This window comes from Trachemys scripta, chromosome 20 (assembly GCF_013100865.1).
Source record: "Trachemys scripta elegans isolate TJP31775 chromosome 20, CAS_Tse_1.0, whole genome shotgun sequence".
Classification (NCBI taxonomy): Eukaryota; Metazoa; Chordata; order Testudines; family Emydidae; genus Trachemys; species Trachemys scripta.
This window is the reverse complement of record NC_048317.1, coordinates 3376789-3392839: the sequence shown is the minus strand read 5'-3', so window position 1 is coordinate 3392839 and position 16051 is coordinate 3376789. Positions and strand designations below refer to the sequence as shown.

Here is a 16051-nt window from a genome sequence, read left to right as displayed (position 1 = left end):
GGGGATCTGTGTGGAATTCCTGAGCAAGTGACTGGCCACGCCCGGCCCCACGGGGATGAATCCAAGGTTTGGTACCTGGCCGTGGGATTCTCCAGGGTGTTGCTATGTTCTGCACATGGAGCTGCTTTGGGGGGGGTCTCGCTGCCCAGCTAGAACTCAGCCCCTCTTCAGGGGCTCAAACTAGGGGTGCTGGGTGTGTGGCAGCACCTCTGGATTGAAGTAACAATAGCAACCAAAAGCATTACAGTTGGGTTCAATGGCCTTCAGCCCTCTCCCTGCCCCGCCACTGCCAACATAGGACTAGCATTCCTGCCCCCAGGCCTCTGACTCTTGCTGCCTGAGCTCCAGGGGAATCCCATCTGACTGAGCTCCCAGCCTGGGGCAGAGGCGAATGAGCTCTGACGGCCACCAGCAGCTGGGGCCTGTGTGCCGAGTGCTGCTGGGGTGAGCAGTGCTGAACCGACCGCCCCAGGGAAGACGCTTCACCCACATGCTGATCTGGAACAGGGCTGCTGCTAGGTGCTAGCGGGGAGCACAGTCCCACCATCTCTGGCCAGTGCTTGGCCTCCTGCCAACAAGGGGGGTGGGCGAGTGCTGCTCGGGGTGGTTTTGGGACTCCGATCCTGGCCCCAGACCTCCCCGGTCATTTCACAGGCAACCAGCTGGTTAACAGTTTGGGCTTGGTACCAGCCTGAGCTGGGTGTGAACTAAAGGTCAGTGCATCCTGCTGACCCTGTGACACATCAGTCTGGGCTCTGCAGTTCCCTCCAGGGTTGGGCTGGAAGAATCGATCCGATCTTCCAGAGACCTGCTCGCTTGCTGCACTAGCTCTCTGGGGATGTCCAAAGGTGGCTTTTCATCCAGGGTAATGAGTCCATCCGTGTTCAGAGCAGTCCCCCTATCCCACTTTCCCATGCAGAATGTCAGCGGGGCAAAGATGCTCCGTGTATCAGCTCTTCAGGGCGGGGAGCTTGTCCCGTTGACTTAGTTGTCCATGAAGGGCCCAGTGCATTAACTGTACTAACAAAGGGAAGAGACGCCCTTCTACTGAATCACCAGCCCTACTTCATTTTGCCCCTGGGCTTGCCTTGCAGATCTACTGCTCGAGTACAAGCAGGGCTTAACTTATCCGGCAGGAGAAGTGAATTTCAGTCGCAGCAAGCCAGGAAGATATGGCCTGTGCAATAGAAGCAGAGCCCCTTTTCTACCACCTGCTGAGGAGTCAGCGGTATTTAATAAAGTGCCAGGAGTGTGGCTTGACCTTGAGCAAGACCTGAAGGAAGGCACCCTCCCTGCCACGCTAGTCACCCCTGGTAGGCCGATGCAGCCAGGGCTGCCATGGTACGAAGGGAAAATGAAACCATCTGACAGTACAGCTTGCCCCTTTCTCAGGATTGTAACATAATGCCCACCCAGTGTTTGTTCCAGCCGAGGAAGCTGTGGGGTTCGCGCAGCGCTCTTTATAACGGAGCATGTCCGGGTGTTCTTCATAAACCCTTTGCCCTCCAGGATTCAGAGCTCAGGTTTTCCTTGGCATATGAAATCATCTTTGGGAGTCTTCCTTCCTTCTTAATTAGGAGGAGGCAGGGCAACAAATGCTTTTGGCCGTTTCTTCGCACTCGTAGGCAGGACATGGAAGAGTAGAAAAGAAATCACTCTGGATGTAGGGCATGGCAGTCAGTCCGGTTGTTTCTAACGGTCTTACCTTATCCTACAAGCCCATGGTATCTGGTCACTTTTGCTAGGTTTATAGTAAATAGTAGTTTAAATACCCTGGCAAGGTAGATTATTATGCCCATTTTAAAGATTTCTCTCGGCTAGAATCAGGTGTGTTCCATGTGTAGGGTACCTGAGTGTCTTGATATCCAGGTTTCCAGAGGAAGGACACGTGGTCCAGGGAGGTTGAAATTTGTCCGGTGCCATCGAAGGAGCTGGTGGGAGAGCTGAGTGTAGATCCCCAAGTCCTGACACTCCTCAGCTCCTGCTCCTGACTGCTAGAGGAGGCACTTGGACACAGCACTGGATGTATTCAGTGTATAGAATGGTGCCAATCCATATGGTGTAGACGCCCTTGACTTAACTGAAAAACACATCCTGCCTTCAAGCCCCTTTCCCATCAAATAATTCCCTACTCCTGCCCTTGCAGTTCCCTCCCAGCCTGGGGGACAGTGGGGGATATGACCCCTGAATTGGATTCAGTCTGTTTCAGCTGGATGTGCTGGGTTGGGGGCATGAATCCCAAATCGTGCTATAGTATTTCAATGAACATCTATATCCAGTAGTGGCCTCTTGGCACTGGCTACCTTCGGGTCTGTCTGAGCCAGAGGCTGGAAGTGTAATTTCCCGGTCAGGGCGACATACCCACGCTAGCTCTGATGGGGCTAATGTGCCAAAAAGAGCAGCAGAGCCACAAAGGGGGAAGTGCCAGGATGGGGGCCAGCCACCCTGAGTAGGATCCCGTCTGCCGGCATCGGTATGTACTCGGGTGGCTCTTCGTGCCTCCATGGCCGTGCATCTTTTAGTCCACTAGGTTGATCAGAGCTAGCGCGGGTGCGTCTTCTCCAGCTGTATGTTGCACCTCCAGCCGATGGATGTTGCCGATCCCTACCCAAGTGCCGCAGCCTCAAAGCCTTTGGAAAGAGGGTCAGTAGCTCTTCGGGTAAGAAGTCTTGACGTGGAAGTTGCTCCCTCATGATAGGGAGAGAGAATCGTTCCAGTATCAATGGCGAGGCGGCCTCCCCCGCGTCCCTTTCCTGGACTGCAGGGCAGCTTTGTTCTCTCGTTACAAACTCCTCTCCAGTGACTCACGCCGTTCTCAGGGCTGCGTCACAGTCGAGTGCGGCTGCTCTTGGCCTTCCTGCCCCTGACATTTTCAAGGTCTCCTTTTCAGAGCCTGTTCTTGCTGAATCCCCTGCCGCTCCCGCAGGAACCCCAGGCCAGGACCGCTGCCTAGCAACTGGGAGAAGTGAAGGGTGACTCAGACCCACGTCACTTCCTTAGGAACCAGAAGAACAGCAAGTAGCGCAGGCAGATTTTGCTGGCTCTGAGATGCTCTGTAGTTCCGAGCTTGAGTGGGTGCATTCAAGGACCGTTCGCCGAGGGTTAGCAGAGTCCAAGGGCCTGCAGATGCCTTTTAAAAATCTTTATCCAGCTAAGAGTTGGTTATTGGGCAGAAATGCTTCCTTTGCTCATTCCTGGACAGCTCAGAATGCTGCTCAGATGCCATGGTGATGGGCCTGGGATAAGAACCTAACTAGAATAGCGCTCTCAGATGGTCATTAAACAGGGATTGGAATGTAGCCTGATGCTGCAGCAGCAGCATTTCAATAGAGAGCCTGGGTCTCTCTGGAAATCATTGTCCCCTGGCCCAACAACATGATGTGCAGCTGCTGCTCTCGGCGGGTTTCAAAGCACTTTACAAAAGCGGGGAAGTGTCCTTGCCTCCGTTCAGAGGGGGGCAGGTTTGTTACAGCACATGGAAATGGGCAACTCTACCCGACTCAGCACATGTCCCCTTTACGCTTGGCCCAGTAAGGGAGGGTGAGGAAGGCTACCCAGGGAAGAGATGATGGTTACTGCGGGAAGATCCCGAGTTCCTCAGACTAGGCATCTGCAGGTCTTGATGGTTCTGCAGAGGGTTTTTTTGTTGCATTGATTTAAACAGGGAACAAGAGGGTGAAAACAGTAAATTCACTTGTGGAGGGCAATGTGGAACACAGTCCATGCTGCTCCTCTCCCTTATTTATATTAATACAACAAGCGAACCCTTCACCTGCACATGCCTAGCAAGGATCTGTGAACTTCTTTTCCTGGGAGTGGCATGTTCTACTTGCTATCTTGTCTCCCAGTCCCGTGTTCAGTCCAGCCAGCCTTGATGTCTCTCGGAAGAATGCTTTGCAGCCTTGGCTCCATGGTGGGAAGGAGGGAGGCAGCAGTGATCTGAGATCCCAGTACTGACATGTGGACCAGCATTGTGGATCCATGGCTGTTGATTGTTGGAAGTGGTTTCTTTTGGATATAGGTTCTCTGTACACTCCTTCTATCCCTGAGCTCCAGGAGTGGGGGATGGTGCTCTGACCAAGGGGACTTGGTCATGGGCATCCCTACTAAGGCAGTATGACAAGCCAGGCATGTCCTTCCCCCTCTCCCTTTTCATTGTAATGGCTCACCACAGCCCCTCTGCTTTGTCACTGCAGGTTGTGGGCAGCATGGATGCCCACCCGAGCCGTTACTGTGCCACGGTACGAGTCCAGCGCCCTCGGCAGGAGATCATTGAGGACCTGTCCTACATGGTGAGGGAGCTGCTCATCCAGTTCTACAAGTCCACCCGCTTCAAACCCACCAGGATCATCTTCTACCGGGATGGGGTTCCAGAGGGGCAGCTCCCGCAGGTAAGGAACCCGTCGGTGGGGCTGCTTGCGCTGCAGTTAAGCTGGGGTGCCTTGCACACACTCCCCTATGGATTTGCTGGTGCTCACTCAGAGGAGGAGCTCCAGACGTGCCTCATTCAGATTTCACAGCCCAGGGTTAGTTTTTTGTTACGTGCGCAATATTCTTTTTGTCTGTGTGGAAGGGCAGAGCGAACGCACTGGCTAGAGCTGGGCAAGGTCTGCATGGGCACCTCTGCCAGCTCTCCACAATCGTAACTGGAGTAGCCTCTGACGCTTGGCGTGCTGGACATCTGTCAGTCTCTGCTCAGACACAGAGCGGCGGGATTGTTTTGCAGAGCAGAACAGACAGGCTGGGATCAAGTCATTGTATTGGCTTTGGCCTGTCACCCGAGGCTAGATTTGAACTTGGGTCTCTAGAAGTGAAGAGCTCGAGTGCATGGCTGCTGTCACCTGCTCTGCATAGAGAAGTGCCCAGAGACTGATGGTGCCTCCTTGTTTTTCAGTGTCCGCAGCGCACACTCCTCCTTGAGGAGTCACAGCTGCCAGAAGGGCAGGGATCAGTGCCTCTCTCACCTCTCCCCACCCCCAAATCATTGTCTAAAGCAGCATTTCTCCCCCTTTTTGCTACCACGGTCCAGCTTGCTGCGTCCCTAACCTGTGTCAGGGAGATCTCGGGGACTGGTGCCAGCCCAAAGACCAGCCATTGAGAAACACTGGTCTAAAGGCAACAAATCTCACTGAGTGCACTGGGGATCTGAGGCAGCCTCCTGCGTTCGTGGGCAGAGCTGCTGAAGAGGGAGCTCTGGTTTCCCTGCTATGGTTGCTGAATTACACTGGAAAGAAGTCTAGAGAAGTAGTTTGAAAAAATGAGACCTGCAGTTGTCTAGTTGCCAACAGTCCTAGTTACATGTTTGCTGACAAGAGGAGGGGAAATGATCCCAACATATGAGCTGGGACTTAACATCTGTCCTTGTGCATGAGAGCTATGCACTGAGCTCCTTCCTTGTTTCAGTGCCGTTGGCTGTAAGGGCAGCACGGTGCCAAGCTTGGGTTAGAGAAGGCTGGTGCCGGGGAGGCTGGGCTGATCATCTACAGTAAAGGAGCTGCCCCTTGGCGAACTAGCTGCTGTCTTGCCGACACTGCCATGTAAAGGGGCGGGAGCCCCCGTGTTGGCTCTGCCCAAACAGTGGAGGGGGAAGAGCTGTGTGTTCTCACTCATTCTATACACGGTCTCCTCTAGATTCTTCATTATGAGCTGCTGGCAATCCGAGACGCCTGCATCAAACTGGAGAAGGATTATCAGCCCGGCATCACATACATAGTTGTCCAGAAACGGCACCACACCCGCCTCTTCTGTGCGGATAAGAACGAAAGGGTGAGGATGGCGAGGCTGGGGGTGGGGAGGTAGTCTTGGGGGTGGGGAATGATTGATTAGTCGCCAGCCCTGTTGAAAAGAACCGGCCTAACCTTGCGTGGAAATCGTAGCGTTAACCAGCGGAGCAGTCCTCACAGGAGATCCTGCAACCCTAACCCTGGCTCCAGTGGCAAAGCCTCTTGTGCTGGCTTGAGAGGCCGGGCACAGTTCACTTGCATTCCGTGTTCCCCGGAGGGGAGTCTCTAGGGATGATATTTAAAAAGCAAGTGTCAGATTGAAAATATTTTTCCGCATTTCATCACTTGAGGGGTTAAAATCGCTCAGAGGGTTAAGATGGAGGGACTGTGAAAACATGTTTGATCCCTGCTGTTCTCAGTGTGCAAGCAGCAAGATGCAAAAAGCTGGACTCCTCCGTTTCTCTTCCTGGCTCTCGTTCCCTGGTGCTGGCTGCAGCGATGGGGTTCTGAACAATGCCGGGGGGATGGGGTACAGAGGGAAGAGGTTAACTTAAACAAATCAGGATAACCCTCCTATTGCTAGTAGGGTTCCTAAGTGAAACCCACATTTGGAGCCAAACCTAAGCTGGCAGTGGGCCCGTCAGAGGGAAGATATGGGAAAGGGAGGCTTTTGTTGCCCTTGGCATAGGAAGGAGTGTGGGTGCATGACAGAGGTGCCTGGGGATGGGGCGATTGAAGCTCTCTGCGGAGCCCCTAGAATTTTTGGCCACTGGAAGTCCATTTCTGCAGTAGGAAAGTGCAAACACTGGGGCACTTCTTCCCCCTCTGCTTCCATCTCTCACCCCTTGCACTGTCCTCCGGTGTGCAGAGAGCACTAGCAAGCCTGCCACCCTCACTGCTCCCTGTGCAGAGGGCCTGATTTCCTCCCATTTCCCACCTGTCAGCGGCTCTGCAGAGTCCTGTTCTGTAACTGGGCGGTGGGCGAGTGCCAAGGGCCCCTACAGGGTGGAGCTGCTATGGCAGAAACCTGCCGTTGCGGACTCGTGGAGAGCAATGGTCCCCGGCTCTCGCTGAGATGAGTGGTCACACTGGGAACCTGCCAGGCATGAAGCTGTTTAACTTTGCGCATAGGGCTCAGGGGAGTATAAATCTGACAGACCTGGAGGGGGCGGGGTGTATGGGACAGACCCGGGGCTGTGCCGCCGCAGGTAACCAGAGGATACAGTGCTTGGGTCTTGGTTCAATCTCTGCAGATTGGCAAGAGTGGGAACATCCCGGCTGGAACAACTGTGGATACGAACATCACCCACCCGTTCGAGTTTGACTTCTACCTGTGCAGTCATGCAGGCATTCAGGTACCGCGTCCCAAGCCCGAGCGAGGCAACACCATCCGGGGCTTCCTTCTCTCAGGGCCTGATAGGTTGTTTGCTGGCTGCCCAGCTCCCTTAGCAGATCAGCTACAGTCTCCTTGCCTTGTCTAGTCCTCCTCATTAAAGATCCCAACCTCCCTTTCCCCAGCAATGGCCATTACGCTAGGGTCCTGGCCAGATTCCAGTGGGGAGAAATCTGTTGGTCTCTGCCCCTGTGGCTTCAACTGGATGCAGTGTGTGTGTGGGTGGGGGCGGGGTGTTCTGTTCTCTCCCCAGTTGTTGAGCAGGGTTGCTGTGGGATATTTCTGCAGAGGGGAGAAGGTCCTTGCCCATCTCAGGGGAGACTTGCTTCATATTTCTGTCCATAGAGGCTACCTGTCCTGGGCAGCAAAGGGTACTCGGTTCTTAACTGCTCAGCTTGTCGTTCTTGGCCTTTGGGATTTCAGTTTATCCACGGGGGCAGAATACTGTGTAGCGGCTGGTTTGCAGTAACCTGCAGCTTCTAGTTCTCCTCTTCCTAGGATGTCCTGGGAAACAGTCAGCCCAAAGTGCCAGCCCCGCTGAAAACGCCTCCGCTGGGTTTCTGTGCTTCCTGGGCTCACTTGGGTTCTCTGGCTCTGAATTCCCGCTGATGCTCCTAATTGTCAGGGGGGACCTGGACACCAGTCCTTGCCTGGACTCTGGGCAGGGAAAGCGCCGTTCCAGCAGCTGCCGAGGCAGAGGGAGTCTGCTCTGCAGCTGTTTTTAAGGGGCCATGAATAGTCTGATGTTGCGTTGGCAGCTGAGAGCACTACAGGCGGCAGGAACTCCGCCGGTGCATACAGCTGCTTCCACAGGGGAGGCTTTTGGGCTTCCTTTCTCTCGCTCCGAGGACAGGAGGCTTCTGGCTACTGAGGAGCTGGGGGAGTCACTGGCCCAACACACGAGGCTACAGCTGCCATTGCGAAGGGTCAGGAGATTATTCCAGCCTGGGCACCACGGCAATGACTTGCCACAGATGCACTGGCTCTGGGGGGGGAGGAGGAGGGGATGGGCTGGCCAGCTGCAGTCAGTGCTTCGCGTTGAGCTTCGTTTACCCAGCGATCACCAAGCACTTCGCTGCCTCTCAAGACCTCGACTCTCCGGCCTGTGAGTCGGGAAGCAGATATTGCAGATGAGACTGAACTTAAGCCGCAGAGGGTGAACTGCCTTGTTCCAGACACTGGCGGTCTCGGGGATAGAACACAGGCGCCCCGACTCCCCTTGGCTTGATCCAGCGCCTAGACTGCGTCGCGTTCTCGTGTGTGTGTAATCTTGCTAAAGAAGCTCTGCCAGGCCTGTAAAGAGAGCACTGATACGGGGGCATCTGTTTCCCCAGCTGGCTTGTCAGCTCTGCAGCTTGTTCCCATGCAAAAAGCCTCTTTCAGCGCAGCCCTTGGATCTGTCTCTCCTGCTCAGACGTTTGGCCAGGTTCCCAGTTAGATCAGGTGGGTGGGAGGGCACGTGTACTTCCTTTCAGCCGCCCACCTCTGGCTCTGATCACGAGACGCTCTCAGACGGTATCACCAACTCCTCCTCCCTCCTCCTTCCCAGGGTACGAGCAGACCTTCCCATTACTACGTCCTCTGGGACGACAACCGGTTTACAGCAGATGAGCTGCAGATCCTTACGTACCAGCTCTGCCACACCTACGTGCGCTGCACCCGCTCCGTCTCCATCCCAGCACCAGCATATTATGCCAGATTGGTGGCATTCAGGGCGCGTTATCACCTAGTGGACAAAGAGCATGACAGGTGAGTGGTGCCGTTGCACAGAGACGCTCACGGGCTGTATGGCACCACCTTAGCCGTCTGCCAGATGGCCTCTAGAGGACCCCTCCAGGGTAGGCAGTGTGGGGAGGGGCCGGAGAAGAGGGCAGCGGTCATAGGTTCAGGCCCGCGCTAGGACAGGCAGCCTGCTGGTCTTTGGGTCTCGGCACGTGTAGACTGGGACGGTACTGGTTTTGCTCTGCAGCAGACCTAGGGGGCACAGAGCTCTCAGCCCCAGGACAGGGGATGCTAAAATGGCTTTAAGTCTTCCTTTGCGCCATGCTGATCCTCAGTTGCTCTGAGGGATGGAGTGGCTGCCAGCTGAATCTAGACAGCCCTGTCAGTTACATCAGCCTTCCTGCTCTGCCCTGGGGGCTTCCGTGCTGCACGCGGTGGGCCCGCCCCTTGACACACCCTACAAAGGGGCTTGTTGAGGGGGTTCTCAGAAGACAGGTACCTGTGCTAGGGGAGTCCCTCCACCAGCTGGAGCCAGAACTTTTAGCTCCTTCTACCCAGTGTAAATGGGCTGAAGAGCACGTTCCTGGGCCCTGACCCCAGGGACAGAGTCCTGCCCTTTCCACTGTGGGATAGGAAATCTCGAGTTCTCCTGCATGGTGATGCATGACTGGGGATCCAGGACTCTCTAAACTATTGATACGCAGCTGGTGAGCTGTGACCAACGCTTGATGCTGATCTTATCCGCCTGAGTTACCTTGTGCTCCCCAGCCCACCGCTCGCTATAGCTGCCAACTCTGGTCACTTACTGACACTCTGAGTCCTCTAGGACAAGGAGGGCTTTCTCTTCCTTAGGGGCCTATAGCACTTAGCACACTGGGCCCTGATCCTTGACGGGCTCTCGACGTTCCCACAGTGCACACGCTAAATGATCCAATTGTGTGTTTTGCCCTTTCAGCGGAGAGGGCAGCCATATATCTGGACAGAGCAACGGCAGAGACCCGCAGGCGCTGGCAAAGGCTGTGCAAGTTCATCAGGACACTTTACGTACCATGTACTTTGCTTGAAAGCCTAACTTTTCTTACCTCACTCAAGAAAGCTTTCAGATTTGTAGGAGCCATACAAAAAAGGAAGCATTGAGACACCTTGTTTGTTCCAATGAGAATCACTCCAGGGCAGGCAGCGTCGCTTGGGGCAGGAGACCAACACCATGTGCAGAAGGAGAGAGACCAGACACCTTCGTAGTACGGGAAGAGACTGATTATTTTTCTGGTTTTGCAAATCTTCACCTGACCAAACCAATGAAGGTGTTTAAAGAAGGGATAAAACGGAAAGAGAAGCAGGTTTTCATTTTAAAATGCAATACACTATCGACTTCCGACTGCAAAACAAAGGAATTGGTCCTCCATTGCCAAACAGATGCTGGTTGGTATTTTGGGGGTGGGGTGGGGGGATTTTTAGAGCCTTAAACAGAAGACTAGATTTATAAACTAATATTTTAGGATACAAGATGCTTTAATGGGTTAAGGAAAGAAACTAGTTTATAGAAAAATTCTAACACTAACATTTCCCCCCAGGTAATGTAAGGCACCCTAGCACTTAGCTCAGAACTGATGAAATCTGTCTTCCTTATGTTAAAAGCTAGTTAGCTGCTGCCATTTGAAGCAACAGTCACAGACTTTTCCTTGGGTGAGTGCCTTACTACGATGCTGCAAAATTTCAACGTTTTTATCTTGTAAGGAAAAAAATATAGGAATCTTGTCTTGGTGGTGGTCCATATTTCCATCCGAAGGAGTTGATTTTATATTCATAAAGTTACAGTTGGTGTTAGATCACAACCTCACAATGGTTAAACTCCATTGAAAGACGTGCACTTTCATATAGGACAAGTTGAATAGCTGCTGACCCGTTTTTGTTCCCAGTGTACTACTTTGTTATTTAAAACTACATTTCTGACAAATGGGGGCATTCATCCCATGAGGACAGAAATCTCCAGATTAGTATTTTTTTCTGAATTTCTATAATGCTGGACACATCGGGATTTTTTTTACTAAGCATTATTTTTATATGATACGAAGTCTGTTGCCAAAATTCACAAGTCATTAACATTGTCAGAGTTTACATCACTGCACTTCCTGAGACTTTGTATGTTCATGCCAGAGATTTATAGAATTTCCTGTCCAATGAGTGTATTACTAACTGCAGTCCATGCAGCTTTGGGGTATTCCTTTGGAGTGTTCTAGTGTATCTCCCATGTGTCAAGTACATCCATTACGTCTTTATGGGCTGTCTGCTTTCTAAATTACTACCTGTCTGACTCCAGCATGTTCAAACTGTCGTGGTAGTTTCCGCTGCTAGGTATTGCTGCTCTTTGTACCACAGATGTTACTGGTTTCATGCACGGGGATTTTAAAGTCTGAAATGCTGCCAGATTGTTCATCATTCTGAAGAATGAAATGAAATTTACTGTCACTGGGAATTTCCTACTGATTTGTGTCCTAATAAGAAAAAAGCGTGGTTCCCCCCCCCCCCCCCCCCCAACAGTAACACGCTGACAGTATTTTAAACTCATTTTGCTGTATGGAATTACCCTTCTGCATGGAAAGCTGCGGTAGCTACTCATTAATTACAGTAAATGGGCAGGTTATCCCAGTCTAATATTTAAGCATGCACCAGAAATTTTCTTCAGGAGAAGGAACGCTTTGTCCATCCAGTTACTGGACTGACAAGGGGAGCAGCTCTTAGGATTTTACTGCCAAAGCGAACCAGTTTTAAAAGCCTAGCAAACACTGTACTCTAGCAATATCCATTACTAGAAACACATTTTGTTTCATACCTTCTGATATTTAAACTTGCCTTGCTAGTAGTCCATAAAATCAATTTAGATCATGTTGACCATCACGCTCTATTCTAAATACAATAAATTATTTGTAACCCCCACCCTTCCAGTTGGGCACCGTGTTTAAGAATTAAAAGATCAGTCTGCTATGCAAACTAACTCTTGAGCCCACCAGTGCCACATTGTGTGAAGAACCTAAATCTAGAACAGTTGTACTTTTCGAGACTACAGTGTTTGGATCATAGTCTCCTTTCCACCTTGTATTGAACTCCACTGCTGTACATCTGCATGGGGCAGAGGCAGGAGGTGTTCATGGTTGGTCGAATACCCAACTCTCTGGGGGGGGTTAGAGAGTAGGGAATGCATCAACACTAAGTGAGAAGCCTACATTCCTTTATAGAAGTGCCTGCATAGTGACACAAACTCAGCACCTCTCGACTCCATTCCCAGAACTCCACTTGGTATTAATTGAAAGGATGATCCCAGAGGGGATAAACCCACCCAATCTTGTAGTAGTACGTTCCTAATTAAGGATAAAAATTGGGTTTCCGTTTAGGTCACACATAGTTGTGTGTCTTTCCACATGTTCTCCACATCTGTGCTTAGGTTGAGGTTCTCTTTGAAACTCAGTTCATTCACCAGCATTACAAGTGAACGTCCCTTGCTGCTGTTGTAAGATCAAAGGTTTTTGGTTTCTAGTTTTATTTTTTGTGAATGTTTTAGTTGGGTCTGGAATGCTGAAATGTCTTTTAGTAGCTGTGGCATAGCACATGCCATTTTTAACCATTTGAAATCGGAGTGTGTGGGCATTTACAGAAACAGTCTGTTGTTCTGTAGCAGTTTTTAACTAAGACTTGAAATGTAAAATGGACCTTAAGATTTGCACTCATTTGTAAGGTGGCTGTTCATAGAGAACCGTGAATGAAGACACACCGATGTAGGACCTGGTTCTAACAACTTTTATAACTACACAAAAGCTTCATAGCTCTGGAAGTGCTCCACTGAAAACTTTGCAGATCATGTTCTGCCCTTATCTCACCCCATGCACGTTGGATTTTAAACCAATAAAAAAAAAGAAATCAGTTTTGTAGTTGCTGTGCTCTCTGAACCATGTTTCCATTTCCAAGACATTTCAATGGGTTAGATTTACCTGCATGTTATGTATATTGGATTATGCACTGTACCTTTAACATGGCTTCAGTATTCTGTATTTCTACCCTTTTGTTGTCTGAAGTATAAAGAAGTAACTGCATGTTGGGGTGCTGTGTGTTTTACTGCCCTGGGCAGATAGGTGTTAACCTATATACATATCACAATTTATAGTTAGGTACAAATCCCATGTAAGCCACTCAAACAGCTCCTGTGACTTTCTGAATATGCACACGTCCCTTGTACAACTGGAAACATTGCCAAGTGCTTGCAGTTCTGTGGGAGACCGAATAACTTCAATTTAACTGTCAGCCGTTTAATGAGCTTGTTTACATTATGCTTATATCTGAACAACTAGGGGTGTCTGAGGGCAGAACATACCTCAAAAGAACTTGGAGGAGGACAGAGAGGGTGTTCTGATATTTGCAAGACTGAGATGCTCTGATACTTAGTATTGAAAAGCTTGAACCTTTATAAGATCAAGTGTTGAACACTGCAAAACTGAAATGTTTTCTTTTTGGAAAATTAGTGCAAATAGAAGAATGGGTTGATTCTTTTTGGGAGGGGAAGCGAGACAGCAGAACAGCAATAAAAAAGTGAAATACATATCTTGCGCTTGTGATTTGCACTTCAAAATTTTTGTGAAAGAAAACTGTTGGGGACTCCAGTGCTTTTGTGTTCAATTTCTAACCCCTTTTGTACCTCCTTATTCAAGCAATTGTTGAACTGTACATAGATGTTCACAAGACACTCGATTTGCTTTGTTTTTTTCTTTTCCTTGTGTTTGTGTGTTTGCTTTAGATTGAACTTTGTATGGTCCATTTGTTAAATAGATATGAACAGTTGATGTACAGTACTTATTAAAAAACAAGCAGCAGCACAACTTATTTTGTAAAGAAAATAATGGCTTATATTTTAAAGGTTGAATATCAATTTTTGTATGAGGGGAATTGAGATTGGTAAAGAGTAATGATATCCTTGGATTAGGCCAAAAGAAAATACATAACCACCTCTTTATTAAAAAAATGAATTAAAGAGTTCCAGAACACTGTATTTATATTTTGCTTTATTGCTTCTGTGGATTTTTTGCCTTGGTTCTGATTTATGCTTGCAATTTTAACTTTGCAATCCCCAGTGTCTGATTCTGTAACTGTTGGCAGAAGACCTAATAAATAAAAGCAATGTTATGTTGGGGTGGCACTTCTGAGTGAAATCCAGGGAGAACCCCCTGGGGAAAACCACATCTACAAAGTGGTAAAAGCATAATCGAGAAGTGCTCAGGTACAAACAAAAATACTCAGCTGTACTTAGATTGCATCTAATACTCCGGGGTCCCCAGTCTCCTTGGTTTCCAGCCTGTTTTTAATTTCATGAGAGGGAAAACAATGCCAATAGTTCTCTTAAAATTTCCTAACTAATTAACTAATCCAAGTTTATTAATAAAAAGTGTCCTCTCTCTGTGTGAATGCTGACTCCAGTTGGACTTGAACTCCTAGTTTATTAGACATCAAACAGCAGTGTACAGCACTGGAAAGGTAACTTGTTCCAGAATTATTTGGCTTGTGATCCCAATATCACTTGATGTTAATGGTTTCCAGACAGGTAACATACAGGCAAATACATGTTCTGTAGATTTTTATGACTTTAATTACAAAACCCAAGTTGGGAAAGCTATCATATTTAAATATGAAGTTGAATATATTTGTTCCTTGGCTCAGGAGTTCCCTTCCATTTGTGTAATTTACATCTTCCCACAGGATTTTTTTTTATTTCTTGTAAGTTCCAGAACAGTACAGTTTGTAAAGTGTACAGTGAAACCTCATTATCCAGCCAGATAGAACAGGGCCATAGATCTTCCTTGGGCAAACAAAGTTTTGGTAGAGGGGGACCTCCAATTTAAGTATGCAGCTAAGACAGAAATTAGCTGCACTGCATTCCATATACTAGATTTATTATCCCACATCACTGGCTCCAAGATGCATTAACAACTGATTTCAGGCTTCCTTGGGGTTTGTATGTGTAATCTCGTTCTCTAGATTTGTGCCATTTCATAATATTTAGCACTTTCCATCTTCAGAATGCTTTCTGAACTACTTAATCCCCTCAACAGCCAAGAGCAATGCACCTTCGTGCTTGGGGTCTGTGAAAGTAGGTAGTTTATCTCTTAATGAGGCGCTTGGCGCTAGTTGTGTTTTGCCCTGTCTATATGTATTGACATAACTTTTAAAACTGAATTTAGTGAGTGAACTGTAATTGTGATTTATTGAATAACATAAGGCCCTTTCTAAAAGAAGGTGTTGATTGATTGCTAATAACCACACAAGCAATTACTTGCTAACTGTCAAGCCATAGCCTCGAGAACAGTTGCTTTACAGTGTATTTTTGAGTGGATGCCTCTGAAGTACTCCTTCAAATCTTTGTCATGCTACTTCCTTGTGCTGTATCTATTTTACTAAGCCATAGCCCAAAATAGGGGTTTATCATGCAATTTCAAAGAGACTATTCATTAGAGTAAGGTTTGCAGGAGTGGGTCCTGTTTAGATGAATGGGTCTAAAATATAGAAAAAATGGACCGGACGCATTCCAGATTCCAAGTGGTAGTTAACATCTGCTATTCTTATTCCTTAAGACCCTGGTTTGTCTTTTGAACTAACCAGCAGTCAGATTAAAGGCCTGGGCTATATATTAAATAAATCTGGTTCCGGAAACACACCATGACCTTGAACTGCTGACACAGAGAAGGGGCATAGGGAGATTGTCTGAAACTTGGGATATTCCAAGGTTTAGTGTGGAGTGAATTTTCAGGGGCTGGGAGCTTCTGAATTATGAGTTGATAGTGAAGATGCTGGTAGGCCACCTTGGTGCTAATACACACTGCTCTTAGCAAACGTTTGAGGGGGATGCCTGTGGTCAGCCAAAATAAATATATTAGAATGTGGAACTATATTGGGTATTAATAGAACCCTCAAACTCAACAGATATAATTAATTGTTGCTTATTACAAAGGGAATTTGTAAAATACTATTATTAAATGTAAACAGTTTTTGGCCATTAGTACTTTCCCTTTCATAAAGGAACAAAATATATTTTGGTCAGGATGATCCTAACTATTAAAATCTCTAAACTCTGCGCTCAGAATTGTGCATTCTTCAGGGGAAAAAAGCCACCTCTTATGCTGAAGAAGTGGATAATGAACAAAATTCAGCTTCAGCTTGTGTCCTTTGTCAG

The 16051-nt window shown here is 48.7% G+C and overlaps 1 protein-coding gene across 2 annotated transcripts in view; it reads left to right on the top strand.

The window, feature by feature from the left end:
- The window catches only part of LOC117868312 (protein argonaute-1), a 29674-nt gene extending 15798 nt beyond the window's left edge, over positions 1–13876 (top strand). For both annotated transcript variants that reach the window (XM_034754175.1, XM_034754174.1), the window contains exons 14-18: positions 4197–4391; positions 5632–5766; positions 6977–7078; positions 8666–8865; positions 9794–13876. In XM_034754175.1, coding sequence (XP_034610066.1) covers positions 4197–4391; positions 5632–5766; positions 6977–7078; positions 8666–8865; positions 9794–9902 — 741 coding nt within the window. In that variant the 3' untranslated portion in view covers positions 9903–13876. The remainder of the gene's footprint in view (positions 1–4196; positions 4392–5631; positions 5767–6976; positions 7079–8665; positions 8866–9793) is intronic.
- The last annotated feature ends 2175 nt before the right edge of the window (positions 13877–16051 follow it).